The 21,337-nt window shown below is 49.5% G+C and overlaps 1 protein-coding gene across 2 annotated transcripts; it reads left to right on the top strand.

Annotated features, from left to right (window-relative positions):
• Positions 1-756: 756 nt before the first annotated feature.
• Positions 757-16,345, top strand: IL13RA2 (interleukin 13 receptor subunit alpha 2). 2 transcript variants are annotated; one of them, XM_040084086.2, is made up of 10 exons: positions 757-1,111; positions 3,069-3,215; positions 6,822-6,973; positions 8,915-9,068; positions 9,562-9,682; positions 11,414-11,598; positions 13,110-13,267; positions 14,016-14,160; positions 14,604-14,706; positions 15,594-16,345. In XM_040084086.2, exons 2-10 carry the CDS (start codon positions 3,134-3,136, stop codon positions 15,634-15,636), a joined length of 1,143 nt encoding a protein of 380 aa, XP_039940020.1. In that variant the 5' UTR covers positions 757-1,111; positions 3,069-3,133; the 3' UTR covers positions 15,637-16,345. The 2 variants fall into 2 exon arrangements, with proteins under 2 accessions (XP_039940020.1, XP_039940018.1); XM_040084084.2 differs by lacking the exon at positions 757-1,111 and having other exon boundaries at positions 2,945-3,215.
• Positions 16,346-21,337: the final 4,992 nt, after the last annotated feature.

The raw sequence follows: 21,337 nt of genomic DNA, 5'->3' as shown, positions 1-21,337 counted from the left end.
CTGTGAGGTCCCATCCTTCTTGTTCCTCCCTCCAGCCACCCTTGTTTGTGCTTTTGGGCTGAAAGTTGTCCTTGGTGTCCATCAGGAAAAGGATTTGTTTTGTGTCGCTGCTGTGTGCAGAGAGCTGAGTGACCCTGAGTGTGAGCTCAGAGCTGCACCCTGGGCAGCACAGAACATGAAATATAGGAAAGCCAAAACTTCAGGCATCACCAGAGCTCTGCTCATCCCAAAACACCCCCAGTGTCCCTCCTGAGGGGACTGACTGCAGTCAGCGTCCTTCAGCTCACACGAGGCCGTGCCTGGCCATGACCTTGGATGCTCCTCAGCAGGTCAGCAGGGAGCATCAGATGCTCTTCCAGCAAGGTGTATTCGGCAATAGATTTCTCCCCTGGGGTAACCAGGTGTGGCTGAAGAGCCTGCTCCCTGCAGAGCTCTCCGGGCTGGGGCGAGGGAGGGCTTGCAGGAAAGGAGGGATGAAGTGACTGGTGACAGGCGAGGCTGCACAAAGCTCATGGCTGAGTGCCTTGGCCCACAGCGGAGGGATGAGGAGAGTGTCACCACCTCCAGCAGACAGCCTGCACTGATTCTGCTCCTTGATGAATCACTCCAACATTTCAAACATGCCTTTGACCCACTTGAGCACATAACAGCAGCAATTAACACCAGCACCTCATAAATCCCAGCAACTGGTTCTCAGCAAATCCTCTGACCCTGTGGCCAATGCCATTACATTGCAATGGAACATCTGATCCCCGGGGAGAACAGAGAGGAGTCTTTAAAAACCACAAGATTTCTGTGAAACACGAAGCTTTGAGCCATGAGGCTGCCGAGGAGCCCCACGCTCCACAGATAGACGGGCTCCCACACAGCTAGAGGTCCAGGAAAGAGCTCTTGGGTGGTTTCTAACCTCTCTGTGAAAGCACTTGTTTATTTTTACTTGCCTCGTGAAATCTTATGAATATATTCCAATAACTGCGCTGGGAACGGAAAGAAGCTCTCTGTGCTAGTGTGCACACACAGTCCTTGGAGGCTGCTGCTTCCCCCAGCTCTGCAAGGCAGCTCTCCTTGTCACTGCACCCTGGGACCTCTCTGAAACACTGCCTGCAGCCAGGTTGGTACTGACACCAGTTTTATCCTGTGTTTGATAGGTTAAAGGAGTCATTTCCCGTGCTCTCCTCTGCCTACACGTTCTCGCTTGGCAGAGAAACAGAAAAATCGCTGCAACTGCTGTAATAGTAATACTTCTGTAATAACTGTATTTGTGTGATGGATTTATGTGATGTAATAGTTACGATTACGTGATGGACTGGGGCGGGGGCTTTGATATCAATTTAAATTGAAAATTTGCTGTTAAAGTCGTTGTGCATTTTTAGTTGCTGCTATGTGTTGCCAGCTCGAACCTCTGGTTTGTTTTAAACAAATACTCTGGCCAGCACCACCTGTCTCCTCCTCTGGCTCCCCTGAGCCATTTCTTCCAGTGATGGGGGGTTTTTGTTGGCTCCAGATTTGTAAAGATCCCCCTCACTTGAAGCTCTGCCATTCAGCAGAGCCCCAGTTTCACACTGCTGCATGGTGGCTGTGGGTGCTGAGGAGGAAGAGCTGTGCCAGAGCCCGACCTGGGATTTCACCTGCTTGAGCCAGGCTTGTGTGGGCAATATAAAGTGAGTTTGTTTTCTGAATAGATCTCAGTGATAAACTGCATGCTCATGCTGAGGTTGCTAAGTTCTTACTCAAGTGGAGCTCAAGCAGTGTCCTCAAGGTTGCAGGAAGATTAATGTCTATATCTATACCTATTTATATAGCTAGATCTATATCTGTACCTGATCTATATCTCTCTCTCACCCTCCATCTCTATCTAATTTATACCTGCACCCTGTATCTATATGAAAAACCCCAAAGCCCTGTCAGAATCCACGTGCTTTCTGGCAGAGGGGAGCGTGCTGAGCTGGGGCGTCTGGAGGCAGCAATTTCTGCCCACCTTCAGCATGAAATCTGAAGGAAGGAGCAGCCCCCTCCCCTCCCTCTCAGTCCCCATCTTCCCTGCAGCAGACTTGCACAGGAATAGAAATTTGTGCCCTTCAAATATTGCCATGACAACTGAGGAGAACTCTCACAAGCATTGCTACCAAGCCCTGAAGCAGCAAAGGCAGAAGGTGGGGAGAGTTGCACCAGCTGTGTCTGTCTATTGGGTGAGGCAAGGCTCAGCCACTCTGTGTTGGATTATCCCCTCTTCTGACCCAGAGAGGGGGCAACTGAGAGGTGTTTTAGAAAACTTTTATTCCATTTGAGGTCTCATGTGACGGGTGAGATGTCACAGATGTTACAATTCACACCACCAAAATCAGAAGCCAAGCTATTTCCTATTTACAATACATTATGAGCGTTTCTTGGCCCGTCAGCTTTTGCCACACAATGCTGCTAATGCCTTGAAGCCAATCACCTAAAATTACCCCTCATGGGTCCTTCTACAATGCATTTTTCATGGTTCTACTTCTGCAAAGTTTCCAGTCTATTTGCCAGGTCATCATTTGGAACTTGTTTCCAGTTCCATTTCTCTCTCAGTGTCTGTTCTGCTCCGTGCCATTCCTAAGTCAGCATTTTTTTATCCCAGAGTTTGCACACAGATGCACAGGACTGTGTGGACCTTCTGTCAGGCTTTGAGAATTCTCCACAAGCCCATTTCCCACAATTATGTTTTTTGGGGGTTTTTTTGGTTTTTTTTTGTTTGTTTGTTTGGGGTTTTTTTGTTGGTTTGTTTTTTTTTTTTTTTTTTAATGCAAGTGTCATTATCCCAGGCACTTCCTGTGGCAGGGGATTGAATCACTTTCCACAGAAGACGTGAGGCAGAGGGCTGGTGATGGAAGCACTGACACACTTCTGGAGAGTGTGCTTTGCTGAAACCCTTTCAAATGATGCCACGTTTGGCCATCGCCAAAAGAGGAGTCTTTTGGGAAATGATTAATCAGCCCTGATAAACAAGTTAAAGCCAGGCTTAGTGTCAGTGCTGAGCCTGCAGAGGGAATACCAGGGTGATGCTGAAGCCTTTGAACTCTGCTGTTTCTCCACAGCCCCTCTCGCCCGTGCTGCAGCTCTGCTCCTCTGCCCAGCACCAGCCAGTGGAAGCTGAGCTCTGATGGCTCCCTGCAGGCTCCCCGTGCTGCCAGCGGCTCTGCTCTGGGGCTGGGTGCTGGCCTCCTCCTCCTCCCCCAGCACAGGTAAAGCCAGCTCTTGTGTCACTGCTTTGTGTTCATTTGGGTCCTTTGGGGAGTTTGTCCTGCAGCCAGAGCTTCTCTCCTCTTCTCTCTTCTCTTCTCTCTCCTCTCCTCTCCTCTCCTCTCTTCTCTTCTCTTCTCTTCTCTTCTCTTCTCTTCTCTTCTCTTCTCTTCTCTTCTCTTCTCTTCTCTTCTCTTCTCTTCTCTCTTCTCCTTCTCTTCTGCATTCATCTTCTCTTCCTCGTTCTTCCTCTTCTCTTCTCTTCCTCTTCTCTTCTCTTCTCTTTCTCTTCTCTATCCACTCTTCTTCTCTTCTCTTCTCTTTACCTCTTCTCTTCGTCTCTTCTCGTTCGTCGGTTATTCTTCTCTTCTCTTCTCATCGTTATCTGTCGCTTCGTCATCTCTTCTCTTCATCCTCTCTTCTCTTGCTCTTCTCTCTGTCATCTTCTTCTCTTCTCTCTCTCCTTCCTCTTCTCTGCTCTCCTCTCCTCTCCTCTCCTCTCCTCTCCTCTCCTCTCCTCTCCTCTCCTCTCCTCTCCTCTCCTCTCCTCTCCGCTCCTCTCCTCTCCTCTCCTCTCCTCTCCTCTCCTCTCCTCTCCTCTCCTCTCCTCTCCTCCCTTCATTCACTGCTCTGTGAGTGGCTGGTTTAAAACCCGACCTGTTGTCTAAACATGTTGTGTGTTCTGTGGCTGTTCCTCTGAGTGAATTTGAAAGGAGAAGAGACTGCCTTTGGTGCCCAGCAAATATATCTGTTTGACAGAGAGCTGTCAAACATAAACACCGCTCACGAATGCTCCTGAGCACGGTCCCAGACAGACAGACAGCGCTAGGCGTGAGAAACACCGGGTTTGTTTGTGCCTGGAGAGTGATGCTCCTGAGAGAACAGTGCTCTGCCGGCTGGCATTCCTGGCAAGGGCGCTTCAAGCCCTCGAGCACCTCTCTGCACCGCACCTGCTGCCTCCTTTGGCAGCTGGCAGCTGGCCCCCAGAGCGATGGCGAGCAGGTCTGGCCCTCCCTGAGGGAAGCAGGGCACGGTGCAGAGGTGGGAGCATGCCCAGGAGGGACTGAGAGTCTGTCTGTCCTGCCAGCAGGACAGCCTGCACAGAAAGCTGCCAGCAGCCCCCCTTTCTGCTGCCTCTCCATGGGTTCCAGGAAACACGAGTGTCACCTCCACCTCTCTGAGCAGACACGGAGGGGGGACATATGGGGGGGATATCTGGCAGGCTGCCCTTTTTCCACGGCTGGAATAGGTGGGGAGCTGCAAATTACAAATCTTGCGGCGTCCCAGAGGGCACGGTGTGGGCAGAGGTGGTGGGGACAGCTGGGGACCAGCAGGGCTCGGTCACCACAGCAGCGCTGCCGGAGCCTGGCAGCTGTGAGGGCTGTGGCTGTCTCACAGCCTGCTCAGCCTTACCTGGCTCACCACCACACACATCAGCGGGAGAAGCTGCTAGTTTGAGGTTTTTGCCCAAGAAACCTCTGGGAGCAGCTTTCCCTCAGGACGGCGTGGTGGAACGGAGCGTTTCTGCTCCTTGTTCTGGATGAGTGGCGTGAGCGAGGCCGGCAGCGCCTCATCGGGAAAATGAGAGGCTGCAAGAGGCAGTGCTGACATTTAAGAAACAATCAAATCCCAGAATGCAAGCAACATCCCAAAGAGAAGCTTTTCTGTTCCCTCTGAAATCCAGTCAAAATTTATTTTGCAAGAATTGCTGTTTACAATTACAATTGTTTTGGAGAAAGCTCTGCTGTTTTGCTCGAGCTCCCAATGTAAATAAATTTCAGAGCGTTCCCCTATCCAGTCAGAAATTCCAGTTCTGACTAGTCTAATCCTCTCTTGACAGCTTGTCATGACAAAGGCTAGCAGCTTTTTGCTTCCTTGTTTGCACTTCTGTGAGGCTCAGCATTTCTACACTCAGGAGGAGCTTCCCAAGCTCCCCAAGTGCTTGCTCCAGCATCACCCTAAATACATCTCCTACTTCATCACCTGATGTAGTAACAAATCTCCCGTGGAGCTCCACACCCTGGGAAAAGTGGGATTTTCAAACTGCTGGGAAAATATTCTGTAGAAGAAACAAATCCTCCAGCAATGCACCCCGCAAACTTTTCAGGGAGCACATTAAAGCTGGATTTATGTCACCATCTTCCCTTATGGTCTGCTTTCACAATGGATTTATTAAAAGAATAAAAGAAAAAAAAAAGTGGTGTAAATCCTGATGGAGACATGAAAGAGGTGTTAGAGAAGCCAGTGATCTGGAGGCAGATTCAGAGGGAGAATGGTGTTAATTCTGGACTGACACTGCCAGGACCTGGGCTCCAAATTCCTGTGAAATAAAGTGCATCACGCAATGAATATGCAGAAACCAAATGGTTAATCTTACCTCTGGGCAGTGGAGAAAAGTTACCTTAGATGTTGATAAAAATTGGCTTTGTTGCAGCTAATAAAACTGAGCAGCCAAATATTTTTTGTCATGTGAATGACAACTCCATATAGAGCTGGACCTTTAGGAGATATCTTAGTATGGAATTCATCCATACTTCCTTATTTATTGACAGATATCAGCACCTAAAAATACCTTTATAAAAGCCAGATCAACTGGAAAGACACATTTTTGTATAGCTGAGAGTTGTCCAAAATAAGAATTGTTCTAATTCTCTGCTTTCCCCCTTTTTTTTTCCTGTGTTTTTGGTTTTTTCCCCAATAATCTTTAATATACTTGTAAGGAATATTTAAAGCAATATGGGTGTTTTGTGTCTATTATGGCAAAGCAATGTTAATCCCCCTGACAGCGTGCTTTGATCCGTCACCCTGTCTTGGTGCATGTGTAATATTTGCAGAGATAAGTGTCCTGAAGGTTGGTAAATATCAGGGGTTGAGGGTAAGCAAATACAGGACAGGAAATGTCATCCCAGGACAGCAGTTTTGCTTAAAACACCTTAAAAAGTGTGTCCAAAAGTGGCATTCTCTGTGCCTTTTCAGTGATCCTTTGTCGTTATTAGGGCAGACATGACACAGAGTGACACAGTGAAATCTTCAGAGGGATCTTTATTACAGCCCCATGCTGTTTTTTTATACAGTTTTTACAAACCTCAGGTGCAACTTTTAAATGGTTAACAGGTCTCTTGTTAATTATTCCATCGGTTAGTAAAAGGTGTTTTACTTGTCCATCAGATCTATCTATTCTTGGGTTATTTACATATTTTCTTTACTGATTCTCACGGGATAAGTCCCTTGTTATTACAGGTGCATTTATTTTTCCCCTTCAGAACAGAATATTGTGTTAAAGGAACTTCTCATTCTCAAAGCAGCTTCATGTGGGAACTTGCAGATTGCTTGTTAGCTGCACCCAGAAGAAATGTCAGGCCAGCTCTTCACCCTGTTCCTACAATCCTCGAGTCCTTTCTCTGAGCACCAGCAAAAACTGGGGTTTTTTTTTTGGGGGGGGTGAGCAGGAGCAGAGCTTGCTCCTTGAGAAGCGGGTATTAAACAGCAGCCAGCAGCTGCATTTCACCAAATCAAATCACCGCGTCATACCCAGTCCCACGACTGCTTTGGGCTTGTTTTCTTCACTCTGACACTCAGTTTTACCCTCTGCTCTGCTGCTGGTGCAGTTGCTCCCCCACGAGACCTTCGGATCAGTGACCCCGGGCTCCTGGGCTCCCTGGATGTGGAGTGGAAGCCGCCGCCCCACGCCCAAACCTTCAACGAGTGCGCAGTGAAATACAAGTTTGAGTATCGCAGCACCGGGGACAGGGACTGGAAGGTAGGGCAAAGAACAAATGAATTAATCCATGAATTAATTAATCCTCCCAAACCAGGGCTACTCTTCAGCCTTTACTTCCTGCACAGGCTTGTGTCCGCATTTCAAGGAGCGGAGCCAGAGCTGTCCCAGTTTTCCATGAAAAGCCAGAACGTGTTTGAATGGGAATGTGTTCTGAAATGTTACAGCAGCAGCCAGCCAGGGAAGGGGTTCTTGCTGCCCAAAATAATTCAATAGCATTCCTCACTGTAAAAGGGGGAAAAAAATAAAGTTACCCTTCCCTAAAGCATCTTTATGGGGTTTGAACTGAAACAAAAAGTCCCTAGGGATGCATAGTTAAAAAGTTAAAAAAAAAAAAAAAAAGTTAATAATTAAAGTTAAATTTAATTAATTATCCTAATGCTCTAAAATTCCCCCTGTCCAGAAGTGTGTTCCGAATTACTGTTTACTTCTCTCTTTTAGGTGTGGTTGACTCTAACTCAGCTCTTTGATAAAATTGTCAATATCTCCCACTGCTGTGTAGCACAGGCGCAGCACAGGAAGGGTCGGTGGAACACATTTTGTGAGTGCTTAGAAGGGTTAGGAAGGAAAATGGAACGGGGAGAGGAGAAACCCAGCAGTGGGGGCTGTTTGGGTGGCACAAACTACTGAGGAACACCTGAAAAACATGCTGAGGGTCTCCCTCAACGGCCCAAACCACCGATTGAAATCCTGAAGGAAGAAGGGGATTTTTTTGCACCATCCTAAGGCAGGAGAGCTGGAGGGCTGGCCAGCTGAAGGGAGAAGGAGCAGTCAGCGGGGCTGGCAGGGCTGCGGAGCCCAGCTCCTTGCTGGAACAGCTCAGCAGCTTCACCAGCTGCAGGGCTGTGCTCAGCCCCCACAGAAGTGGGGTGAGGCACAGCCAGCCCACGGCAGCCTGCAGAGGGGGAAAAATCCAGCTTCAGCCGCCGATGGCAATGGCAAGGGCGTGGAAAGGGACCTGGTGTTGGTCAGGATGCGCCTCATGCTCCCAGCTGTGCACGTTCCTCCAGGATGATTTTGACTGCAGTTTCAAAGAGAAACGTATGCAGCTTCAAATCAGAACCAGAATTCCTGAAATCATGAGTAATAAAAGCTTCTTATATGAGTCAGATGTATAGACTAGAGCAGAATCACCTCTGACACCTTGCCAAAATCTTGACCTCAGTTAAGGTCACGAAGAACAGCCAGGCTGAGGTGAATCCATTTGCCATCAGCAGAAGCAAACATCATTAAAATCTGTTAGAAATCCCCGGTTCAACACAGCTCTCACTCTTGGGGGGTGCTGGGGACAGCCTGGCTGTGGGCAGTGCCATTGCTGTTCCCACTGCAGCACACCAAGGCATTTTATGGCACAGATGCCTTTTATGGCACACTACCTCTGTCCTGAGAGGGCTAAAGCAACGCTTCATCTCATCATTTGATGTAAACTTTGTCACCTTCGTTGTCCTTGCATAAAGTGGAGTAAGTCTGAGGAAGAAGAAAAAAAAAATAATAGAAAAACTTCAAAGGGTTTTTTTTCCTGTTTCAGGGTGTGGTTGCGCTTCCCACAGGAGTCAGGCTTACAAGACTCATTGCTCCTTCTGCTTCTGATTATTTCACACCATTAAAAAATGCCTTTCCTGTGGATTTGGGGCGGTGTCCTCCTCAGGTTGTCCGCAGTGCTCCTTGCTGCTGGGGGTCCCATTAAACTGCCTCGTCCTTGCTGTGTCCTGGGGGAGAAGGGACTCACAGCCAGCAAGGCTGGGCACAGCAGGTGGAAATAAATTAGTGCTGGAGGAGCACTGGGCAAGCAGGACAGAAACATAAAGAGACAATAAAAAACACAAACGAGGCTCTTTGCGGCTGGAGCAAGAGCAAGGGTACCTAACTCTGCAGCCCACTTAGTGACAGAAGAGGTGCTTAAAAAGTCTGTCTTTCAACCAGGTTATTTTTACTAGGAAGCTAAAGTTCAGAGTTGGATTTGACCTCAGCAGGAGCGCTGAGGTGAGGCTGCAGACCCTGCTCCAGGGACGGTGTACGGACGACGTGGAGGTGCAGAGCGACTGGGTTTATGCCACCTTTCAGGTCCCACCGCAAGGTATGGGGCAGCCCGCGGTACCTGCTGCAGCTCTGTGCTTTGCACGACGCCCTGCTGCCTTGGGAGCTCCTGGATGGATGAGTTATTGCATCTCAGGTGTTCAAGACACCTGAGAGAAGCTCTGCTGCCAAAGGCTGTGGCTGTGGTTACTGGATATTTGGGGTTTGTTTCCCCCTGCCCATGCCCAAGCTCAGCTCAGCTGCCCTGCAAGAGCTCCACTGCTGCATGAAAAAGTCAGTTAAGCATCTTTCTGCTCAAAGATGGACTGGCTTTTACGAGAGGCAGAGCACTTGGCAGTAAAACTAATAATGCTGACTGGCTGCCTTTTCCTTTCTTTTATTTTCCTTCCTTTTCCCTTCTTTTTTTTTTTCCTTTCTTTGCATTTTCTATCTTTCAACTGCAGCACATGGTTGTTCAAAGGCATAAAACTGTATTTTTGCTGTGTCTGACTGGCATGCTGTTAAATAGGGGTTATTTCCTTTCCATTTGACAGGAAAACTTGAATCAGAGGTCCAGAATTTCCACTGCATCTATCACGACTGGGAATACCTGAAGTGCACCTGGCAGCCAGGTCTCCTCTCGCCTCGTGGGGTACATTATGGGCTGTACTATTGGTATGTAACAGCAAAATAGCAAAACATCCAGGCAGCAATCAGGGGAACCACCCAGAGCACAAAAATGCCACAGTAAATACGCTCTTATAGCTGGCAGTGCTACTGCCCAGTTCACCCAGGACGAGCCAAAATAACGTCCCAAGCAACACATGGCTTCTGGCAAGAAAGAAAACACCAAATCCTTTCTTACTTTCTTAAGGTCACGCTGATCTGTGCCAGGAAATGTCTTTTCATTTTCTCCTTTCCTTTCATTTATCCCTGGGAAGCGTTCTCTGCGTGTTGTCCACCATTAAAACTTGTGCTTCCTCTTTGCTGAGCACACCTGGGTAGCCCTGGCTGCACTTTTCCTGTGATCACAGTGCATATATCTCACCTGGGCAGGATTTAGCATGAGGCTACCAAGCTCAGGGAACCCTAGACACAGAGTGGAGCTTCCCAGCAGCTTAGAGCTTTAGTGTTCAAATATATTTTCATGGCCTCAGCACATCTCATACAAGCAAACATGCTGCCACAAAGTAATAATAATACATATTTCTCGGCTCTTTCTTTTAAACTGGTGCCTAAATTTGGTTCTGCAGGAAAAACATGGCTAGAATTAGTGGTCTGGGACGAAGTAAATGCTGTATTTGTGCTGCAGCTCCCATGACATTATGGAAAGGATGACTTAGGCTGGGTTTTGTGCCACTGGGCTATGTGGAGAAAAGCATAGCTGCAGTTTAAAGAGGCTCCATGTAGCTCTTGGACATAGTCTTCAAAGCAGAAGCACCAATTCAAAACCATTTTGCCAACTGCAACGATCGGCTTGAAGGAAACCATGGAAATGGTGATTCATGCCTTAAAGGAAAACAAACACTAAGAAAACCCAACCTTGAATTTAATTGCCTGCAATAAACCCAGGCGTTTGGATCTGGGTCCCATTTGATCACAAGACTGGGTGGACACCACAGCATCCTTTGATCCCTGTGAGGAAATTTTTATAGTACTAGAACATGAAGTTTTTCTCCCAGACATAATGTGTTGTGCGGGGAGATTTTCATTAGGTCTGGAGTGCCGGGCCAAATTCAGCCCTGCTCTGAGGGCATAAAGCAGCAGGAGCCTTAAAAGGTGATGGGAAACAGCATCTCCAGGATACAGCCAGCAGCTCAGCTTTGGGGAGGGGCCCCCAAAGGCAGAAGGGACAGGGTTGTGGTTGCACATGAGGTAACAATCAGCAAACCCCTTCCCAGCTCCCACCCTGAGTTTCCATGTGCCCATGGGAGCTACCTGCACTCAGCCAGAGCAGCTCAGCAGCACTCATGGCACACGTCACCTGCCTAAAAACACTTCATTTTGGTTTGGGAGGGACCTTTGTGCCGCTCCAGGGCCCGTGGCTGATGGTGCAGGAGGGGCCCCAGGGGAGCAGGACTGTGACCATGAGTAGAGGCCATCTCCTTGCCCAGCTCCAGTCACACAATGACACCTCTTGTGCTCCAGGAATGGGCTTGGGGAGAGCCTGGCACAGCCTAAAAACCAACCTGAGGAGCTCTCTGTGCATGTTAATTTGGGGTTTTTTTTTCTCTTCTCCCCACTTTTGCCGTATCAGGAGTCCAGGTTTGATCCCGAGCACTGTGCTTTGGACAAAGGCTGGGATACGGGGCTAATACTTGAAGGTTAGGTCCAATCTTACAAAAACTGTCTTACTGAGCGGCGATCTGCCATGGCTCCCCTTTCCTGTCTCCCTGCACCTGCCAGGTACGAGGGGCTGGAGCGGGCGGCGCAGTGCTCTCACTACATCCAGGAGCGCGGCGTCAACGTGGGCTGCGTGCTGCGGAACCTCAGCCAGGCAGAGTACCGGGACCTCAACATCTGCGTCAACGGCTCGGCAGCGGCCATCCTGCTCCGGCCTCTGTACACCACCCTGCGCCTCCACAACCTCGGTAACCGGGGCAGGGCGGCCAGCACACACCCCGGGCACCCTTCCTCCGTGAGATGTGTGCTCTTGTAGGTGTGCGCTTGGAGCACACGTGTGTGCTTCTCCCGAGGAGGGAAGGGGTGGTGGTGTGCGCCAAGCAGGGCTCCAGGGGTGCAGCACCACCTGGCACAGCCCTGGAGGGGCAGTGGGGGCCTCCAAGGGCATCCAGCTGGCCTGCTGGGCTCGTGGCAGAGCAGCTGTGGGGTTTTTGGCTCTAGCAGTGCAGTCACAGAGATATCTTCATTTACTCCGGCTGTGTTTCAGTCCTGTGAAAGAGGAGAGACCTTTGGGCTCTGCTGTTCAAACCGAGCTGAGGGCTGGGGTGTGCTGGGGTCTGCCAGAGAAGAGATGGATTTCAAACCCATGAGAGACAGGGAAAGGGAGCAAAGCAGGGCACGATGTGCAGACATGACATATCCTCCGTGTTTATTATGGGAATTCCCCGTGCTGCCGCATTTGCTGCATGCCAGAAGGACAAATAGCCCGACGTCCAGCCAAGCCACCGGGTTAATGAGCAGCATTTCTGAATCCAGTCAGCGCTGCCTCCTGCCTCGTGCGTGGCTCTGGGCACGGGACATGAGACAGAGCCTTTTCTGGGATGCAGAGGGTGTGGGGACAGCAGAGCTGTGCGGTGTCACTGTCACTGTCAGTGTCACTGTCAGCATCACTGTTACTGTCACTGTTGGTGTCACTGTCACCGTCAGTGTCACTGTCAGCATCACTGTTACTGTCACTGTTGGTGTCACTGTCACTGTCACTGCAGGGTGTCAGTGACACTGTCAGTGCAGGGTGTGCGATGTCACTGTCACTGCAGGGTGTCGGTGCCACTGTCACTTCAGGGTGTGGGGTGTCACTGTCACTGTCACTGCAGGGTGTCACTGTCACTGTCACTGCAGGGTGTGCGATGTCACTGTCACTGTCACTGCAGGGTGTCGGTGTCACTGTCACTGTCACTGTCACTGTTAGTGCAGGGTGTACACTGTCACTGTCACTGCAGGGTGTCACTGTCACTGTCACTGTCACTGTCACTGCAGGCTGTGCGATGTCACTGTCACTGCAGGGTGTGCGATGTCACTGTCACTGTCACTGCAGGGTGTTGGTGTCACTGTCACTTCAGGGTGTGGGGTGTCACTGTCACAGTCACTGCAGGGTGTCACTGTCACTGTCACTGCAGGGTGTCGGTGTCACTGTCACTGCAGGGTGTGGGGTGTCACTGTCATTGTCACTGCAGGGGCCGGGGCTGTCTCAGCACGGGGAGCTCAGGGGAAGGTGCCGGGCACATTGTCACTCCCCCGCTCCAAAACCCCGGAGCACGGCCCCCGTGTCCGGCCCTGTGCCGGGTGAAAATGAACAGCGCTGACACCTCGCTCCTCCAGCATCGCGGAGGGGACAGCGACGGAGGCGGGCAGGGACAGCAGGGTCCGGGAGCTGTCCGAGGGCACATCCTGAGCCGGTGTCTCTGTTTTCCGCCCGCAGCCCAGCCCTCAGCCCCGGAGCAGCTGGTGGTGTCGGTGTCCGCAGCCCAGGAGCTGCTGGTGGCCTGGAGCCCCCCGGGCGGGCGGGTGCCGCCGCACTGCCTGGAGTACGAGGTGCAGGTGGCGGAGGATGCGGGGGAAGCCGCGGCTGCCTGGGCGGTAGGGACAGCTCCGGGGATGGGAAGGGGTGGGGAAGGGGTGGGGAGCCCTGCCCAGGAGGCAGTGGGGGCACGGGGTGTGGGTTATCCCGGTTGGGAATCGCGGAGCGGCCGCCCGCGTTCATCCTGAACCCGCTGACCCCCGGGCGCAGCCCCGCTCCAGCAGCGGAGCCCAACAGGAGGCTCCAGGCGAGCATCCCCTCCCACCTCCTGCCTGTCAGCTCAGAAAACTGCCAGCCAGGAGGTTTAGAGGTTGCTGTGGACCAATGAAGCTCTAATTCTTGGGCCGATGAAGCTCTAATTCCAATCCCGCAGAAGCAGCGGCCCGGGACAGAGCACAGCGTTTTATGCGTGGTGCTTTCCCCTTGAGTATCATCCAGGTGCAGTTTGGAGGCCAAACCAGAAAGGATTAACTAATCACAGGGGACGCCTCTTTTTTAATTGCCGTATTCTACTCACGAGTCTTCTTAGGTAATTAAAAGGACGATTCCGTAAATTAGCAGGCAGAAATGGCAACGTACAAGATGACTCCTCCAGAAAGCATTTTCAGTAGATTTGTCTTCGCAGTCATGTTATTTGAATTAGATTGTACAAAAAACTATTGTGTAATCATTTAAAACTGCCAAAATATAATCCAAAGGTTTACTGAGCCTGGACACTGTGCAGGGACATCAGAACACACCAGACAGATCCTGGTGGTGGCACGTAATTAGTTCCTTGATATTTCTTCTTTCTGTTTTGTTTCTCAGTTTGTGTCGACCCAAATGGAAACTGCTTTAACAATTTCCAGAGCAAATCAAAGCCACGTTTCGTGTGTTCGTGTCAGGGGGAGAACAAACATTTTTTGTGCTGACCAGGGCTTTTGGAGTGAATGGACACAGGATTGTTTCTCTGGTACGGAACTCAAAGTAAATGGTGTTTCTTTTATGTCCTTTATAAATCCTGTTTGGGTGCAAGTGCTGATGGCTGCCCTGGGGAGCTGATGGTGTCCAGAGGTGTGGTGATGGCTTAGTTCCATCTTCACCTTGCTCCAGCACAGCCATTCCTACAGCTTTACAGCTCCAGTGCAAAAACATCAATGCTCCTGCAGCAGCACCTTTCCCTGCTGCATGGGGACAGCTGGGATGGAGCACTGACTGCTGAGCAACCACCCAAAACACCCTGCAGGAGGGTGTGACCCCAGCCAGTAACATAAACCCATAACAAATTAATAAATGAATGAATAAAACCATGTAGGGGAATGTGGACAAGAAGAGTTTGCGTCTGAGCCCAGGCTTTGTAGGAGGCAATTTAATCCATCCTAACATCTTCTTATTTCCTGCCATTTGTCTTTGCAGTGTCCAGAAAAGAGGACAAGCAGCTATTTATCCTCATTCCAGTCATCCTGAGTTTGTCAATTAGCCTCATAATGTTTATGTTGATCGGCCAGTGCAAGAAAAGGTAAGCACCACGGTAGCCTGTCCAAGCAATCTGCTTTTTCTGTGGGTGTCTTTAACTATTTATAACTACAGCTGTAACTGAAACATCACATTAAATGTCTAAAGGCCAAACATTAATAGATGCTCTAAGACTGGGCACCAAGCAATAGTTCACTTTCAGTAAACAGCCTTCCTGAGTGTGCCTGTCTCTGATATGAAATGCCCCTACAGCAACCCATAAACTCACTGCTGAGACGCAAATACTGCTCATAAGAGCTCAGACTGCCTCTGTTAAATGCACAGCAGCATAAATAAAGCTATTACCATGCCCCAAACCACTCAAGAGCTGAGATTTGTCCTAGCTGTGTTAAAGCAGGGCCATTTTAATGGGCTAAAGCCTCATTCTTTTGGCACTGGCATCCCAGCTGTTTACATTCGTGTCAGTGCTGGCACGAGGGGAAAGCAGATGAGTGGATGAATTTGTCTGGGTTTGCTGATGAGAATTCCTTCAGGTCTGAGGGGTCACTTGGAGAGAGCTGATCCCCCAGCACTGATAGCTATTTTCTTCTGATGGTTGTGCAGAATAAGCAAGCAGGAAGCTTTTCTAATAAGCCTTTTTAAGGCATCACTCATGAGGGAGAGCTGGCTCTAGAAACACCCTTGTGTGGTCCCCAGGGATGAACTGACACCTGTCTGGCCATGCAGACACACACTCCTTCATCTTTGCTCTGCAACCACCTTTGAAACTTTGGGTTGGGAAATTCCAGCAAAGTGTGGATGCCAGTGAGGAATCTGTGGAAAGCAAACACTCCCTGCGTTGCCCCTGGGATGTGGCAACGCCTGGCAGGGGTGCTGGAGCACGTCCTCAGCTCCCTCGGTGCTGGGAGTAACACTCTGTGTCCCTTGCAGATCCCCAGCAGGAAAGGCATTGCATGCACCTGTGGGATACTAACCCTGCCTGTGCCTGCTGCACTGCTCGTGTCTGGTGGGCTGCTGGTGGAACACCATCCCGAGGACAGCCGAGGAGCTTTCCGCAGCCCACACGGCTCTGCCCTGCCTGCTGCCACTTGTGAAGGCAGCTGCTGCAGTCCCAGTCCTTAACGGGCCCAGGAAAAAGCTGGAGGGGCTTCCACTGACTGCAGGAAAACTGGAAGAGAACTAAGCTGACTCTGAAGCAAGGTGTTTCTGGTAACAGGACAAGCGAGAAAAAAGAGGCAGTGGAAACTGCCACGAATAAAGATGACGCCTTGCTCTGTGGACTTGTTCGGGTTTTTTTCTTTGGTAAGGACTCCAGAAATCCGTCAGCAGGACACACACATTGGAGAGCAGCACCTCACACACAGTGCTACACGTGCAAACACCTGCAGCCGGCCCCACCTTGCTCTCACCAGGTCCTCCCTGTTCCCAAATACTCTGCTGAGAGCACCTAAGTGCTGGACAGGAGCTCCCTGAGCTATTTATTTCATCAGCTGATACGTTTTGTCTGCTGAAAAGCTCAGGTGGAGAAGTCTTGAGAGAAACTTTCACTATAAAGGGGCATGGCCACAGCTCCTGCAAAGGACAGACAATTCAGAGAAGTGGGGGTCACTCTGGCAAATGTGACATGGGAGCTTCTCTAGGAAGTGGACACTGGCCCCAGAATTCAATGGAACACACTTATAGTCAGGTGCTGAAATTGCTGACTGATTTTTAGGAAGCATTCCCTATGATAATAGAAAAAAAAAATAATAATTAGAAAGCATCACTGGTTGAGACATCCTTTTCAAAGCCCACTCTGTTATTTTTGTGGGTTTTTTGCTTGAAGAACTAACCAAGGCAAACACAGGGGCTTAGTGTGGTTTCATTTCCTTGGAACAGCCCTGAAAATGTGTTTTCTTGAAGGAGCATTCATTCAAAGTGGGAATTTCTAATGAACAGCGGAAGCTCAGAGATGAAAATCAAGTTTATGTCAATCAGCTATGTAAAGAGCCATACTAAATCCAATCAGAAACCAAACGCAGCAAGTGCTGTCTTACACTTCCAACTGCAAAATTATTCAATCACTATCAGCTGCTTCCACTGCTAAATGGGCATCAGCCCAATGTGATTTGGGGAGCAACCTAAGGAGGAAAGAACCAGGGAAAAAAATGAACAATTCACGGGCTGAAGCAGAAATGAAGTTTCTTAGTTGCTGTAATTCTGCTGAGACACCACCTCTGCCTCTACTGTCCCCTGGGCAGCCACCATGGGATGGCTTTCCTTTGAAAAATACCCTTGAGCGTGCACTGGGCATGGATTTTCAGAGCTGCCATCAGGCCTCTGATGGTCTACCAGACCCCTAAACAGTTAAAATGTCTACTGAGAACACGTGAGTGCATTATGAATGTCCCCAGGGGATAAAGTAGGGCAGGTAGTCAGGCCCAGGCTGCTGTCCTGGGTGCATTAAAAAAAAAAAAAAAAAAAAGGGAAGAAGGTTTAAAGTGCATGGGTACAAGTAAGAGAGAGCAAAGGAAAGGCTCCACAACCAGTACTCACCCCAAAAAAAGATCAGAGCTATTTCAGTAACCACAAAATATAAAAGTTAGGCTGAAGCCTGCCTAGAAACCTGCCTAGTAACAGAGTGATAAATTAAGTGCATCTACTTATGGTATCTGTATGCTGCAGCTTTACAGGAGCATTTAGGGGAGGAAAGCTGGCCTTGGCCCCAGTGCAGGGCTCCCTGCTCCCCAAACTCACCCCTGCACAGGGTCCTCACTGCAGCAGCAGCAGAACACCTCCCACCTGCTTCCTCACAGAATCACACTGGAACATTTGCAAAATTCTGCCCTTAATAGATGGCCACTCACCTTCCCAACATCCCGAACACCGCTGGAATTTCAGAAGTGCTTTCTTAAGCCTGTGTTTATAGAATTACACCTATGTATTGCTTTCAGACATTGGTCCCATTTGAGTGTTTTAATTCATTTGCTGCAGTCCATAATTAATATTTTTAGTAAAGCACTTTTTAAATGCCTCCTTTGGTATGCTCTGCTCTTATTGTTCCCAGCTCATGTCTGGATTCCTTGTATTTTTACCAACTAAGCTCCACATGTTTGGTGAGACATGTCTTTGTCTTTGTCTTTGCATACCCATGAGTTTACAGTCTTCTTTCTGTCTTTGACTGATAAAGTCTTAGAGCCATTTGTCGAAGAATAAACCAAACTTTTCCTGCACGGCTTTTTTTTCTCCCTGGAGAATGTCAATACTTGTCACACATACAAAAGCACAATCCTGTGCATGCTGCAGGGAAATGCAAAATCCATTTAGTCTGTCATATTCTAACTGCTTTTGGGAAGTAGCAAAACAAGGAAGATGAAAGCCAAGGTCTCCGAACTGAAAAATCGCCTTCTTCTCTCACTGAGGAGCATTTTCAAGCTGCCAGCAAGAGAGTCATTTGAAAATCAGTTTACATTCTGCTTCCTCATATCCATCCTCGTATTTTTTAATTTTTCTGAGTGGCCTCTCAGTACAAGTGTTTCAGCCGCCGTAACTCGCCCATGGCTGCAGGACACAGAGCAAGGCTGGCATCTTGGAACACAGGAATTTCCACGAGGAGGATCTTCTTTACTGTGAGGGAGACAGCACTGGAACAGGCTGCCCAGAGAGGTTGTGGAGTCTCCTCCAGAGATATTCAAAAGCTGTCTGGACACAATCCTGACTAAAGAGCACTTGGGGACCCTGCCTGGGAGGAGTTTGAGCACGATGAGCTCCAGTGTTCCCTTCCAGACTCACCCATTCTGCGATCTCTCAGGAACTCTCTCCTCCTGCTGCACTTGAGGAAATGAAAAGGTGGATGCTGTACCTCACCGGCTGAGGCACCTCTGCTGAAATTTTCCATCTTGTGCAGGCGCGAGAAATCCCATGGCCGCTGGGTGTCAGCATCTGTGCTAGGATGCAGAGGACATGGAAAGCAGGTGCAGCATCGGTGGGTGCCGCCAGAATTTGGTATTTAGTGCATGAAAATTAAACAGAGGGGATAATGGCTCTGTCACCACAAGAAAGGAGTCTTGCTCTCTCTGTACTGCGAAGCAAAGACGTGTCACAGCTTTGTTCCATCGTTCTGCTCTGGTGTGACCGAGGGGTGCCATCACCTTGTGCCCGGTGGCATTGTGACCACGTCCCAGAGCTGCTACACTGACCAGATCTGTGTTCCTGGGACGTGTGCCAGCCAAAACCAGCCCCTGCCACTGCCCCTTTCCGAGCACCCACAGAAAGGTCCCATCAGCCCAAAGCGGAGGTGTGACTGTGCCCTGCTGTGTGTCCCTGAGCCCCCATGGATCTCAGCACCCATCCCTGAGCCACTGCAGCTCCAGGCAGTGCCTAGATCTTGGAGGGACAGCACAGCCCTTCTGGCTGCATCCTCTAGATGCCGAGGCTTTGAGACTGCAGTAGCTAATGATATAATCTGAAATCCAGAGAGCTTCACGGGCCATGGCAGGTGTGCAGCTCACCGCCTTGCGTGGCGATTGAGAGCAGTGTCAACCTCTTTATTTCTGTGCAGAAGCTAAATTTTCTCAGGAGGGTCTCTGGTTTTCACAGCTTCAAGGCAAGCAAATACAGCTGATGCATGTGCTTTACGGAACAATTTGAGGCAGCATATTGTGGCTGAGCTGTCTGAACAGCTGAAATGGCTCTGCAAACTGTCTGTGTCAAGATACCCTTCCCAGAGTACAGAGAGATAAAACAACCAGATGAAAAGCGACAGACACCACAAAGCTTAGCCCAAAATTGAGGATTCTCGTCCCTGCCATCCTGGGCTGCTTGCCTCCTGTGTGGATCTGCATCCAGACACAACACAGGACTGTTCAGGAAATAAAATGCCATTTCAGCAAGTCTCACACCAGCAGACACGTTAAAAAAAAAAAAAAAAAAAAAAAAAAAAAAAAAAAAAAAAAAAAAAAAAAAAAGAAGGAGGAAACTAATTTAAAAATATTAAACATGGCTTTGATGCTTCCTTTCTTGATGAGTCTGCGCAGGAAACAATCTCAGTATTTAAGTGGGTCCAGGGAGAGCTGAGTGTGGGTGTTTCCTTAAGCTGGGAGGCTGGGTGAGCACCTTGGCAGTGCTGCTGTGGTCCCAGTGGTGCATGCACTCATCTCAGACAGCCTGCACAGCACCTCAGACTTCTCTGAGATGCCAAATGAGGTTGCACTGCCTTGCCTTTGATGGAAGGTGTGAAAGGCTCCTGCAGCTGCAGTGAGGGGATTTGAGCCAGGGCCATCATCCACAAGCGATGGGTTTTGTTTCCTTGCCTGGGAAGCTGTGAATGGAGGTGACAAAGGTGTTGTCACACCTTTGGTGTGCTTGGATGTCCCACCTTGCCAAAGCACCAGTGATGCAGGAGTTATTTTAATTGGGGGGGAAAAAAAAGTATTTAATATCGGCAGGTTTTATTTTACAAACCAGGGAACACCTTCCTTTAATGTTATCTAGATATCATTGTGATTTAAAAACAAAGGGTGGCAGAATACCCTTCATTGGGATTCACCCAGTAAACATGCACAGCAAACAAACATGCGGAGCCTGATCTTCCTAGGGGTTAGAGCCTTCCTCCAAGGCTGCTCTTGGCCATGTCACCCACCCCAAGCACCCTCCCTGCACGGCCGTGGCACACAATGAACAGCAAACTGTTGCCAGAAGCGCGTTAAACCACCCAAAGCAGCTGTCCTGCAGGAGACACAAAATTCGGCAGCACACGGAGATGTGAAGCTGCTCTAAGTTTTAACAAATTGTCCTGGCTTGGAAGGACAGGTATCTGCTAAGGAAGACAGGAGCCTCCCTTGGAATGGAGGATGTAAACCCCCTCCCTATAAATTATTATACTTTTGAAATCAAGGGGCTCTCAGGCAAAGATATGGGAACAAGGGTAACAGTTCTTTACTAGGAAAATTAAATTAAAAATGCATTAGTACAAAAAGAAAACACTGACAGAGTCAGAACACAGGTAAGGGTGTTGGTAGCAGTCCAATCAAGTTCTCCTGCAGTGACAGATGTGGCTCTGTTGATCAATGATCCTGCAGCAGGGTGCAGTTTTCCTCTGAAGCTCCAGTGGTGCTGAGATGGCTCCGGGGTTCCTCTGGCAATCCAGTGCACACAGCCTGTGCTGCTGTTCCCAATGCCAGCTGTGATCCAGCTGGGAATGCCGGGCTCCTCCCCTGGGTGCAGCATCTCCCCATGGATGATGGAATTGCCTCAGCCCTGCAGTGAGCCTGGATGGCCCATGAACAGCAGAGATCCCTGCAGGGAGGATGGGTCCTGGAAGGGATAAAGAACTCTGCCCCAGCTGGTTTAACAGCTGGAAATAGAGTACAGATTGCTGGTTACACCTTGCATTGCAGCCTATGACACAAACGTATCCAGGCAGTGGTCTAAGACGTAGGCGAGTGTAACATGACATGGCCACAGAAAATCTGCACAGGAGAAGGAAACAGAGACAGCAGACACAAGATCCCATCCTGTCTCTAGGTACCCCAACATCCTTTGTACCCTCACAGGGTCTGACTGCAGAGCCAGGGCTGCCCAGGGAGCCTGAGAGAGTCATTGTGCCACCAAGAGGTCCCCACGTGCCGCATGAAGCCCAGAAGAGAAAAGTCCTTGCCTTTTATCTGATGATGCCCCAGCTCTTGACTGTTGAC

The sequence above is a fragment of the Hirundo rustica genome, chromosome 21 (assembly GCF_015227805.2).
Source record: "Hirundo rustica isolate bHirRus1 chromosome 21, bHirRus1.pri.v3, whole genome shotgun sequence".
Lineage (NCBI taxonomy): Eukaryota > Metazoa > Chordata > Aves > Passeriformes > Hirundinidae > Hirundo > Hirundo rustica.
Note: the sequence above shows the minus strand (reverse complement) of the source record. Positions and strands in the feature narration are given on the sequence as shown.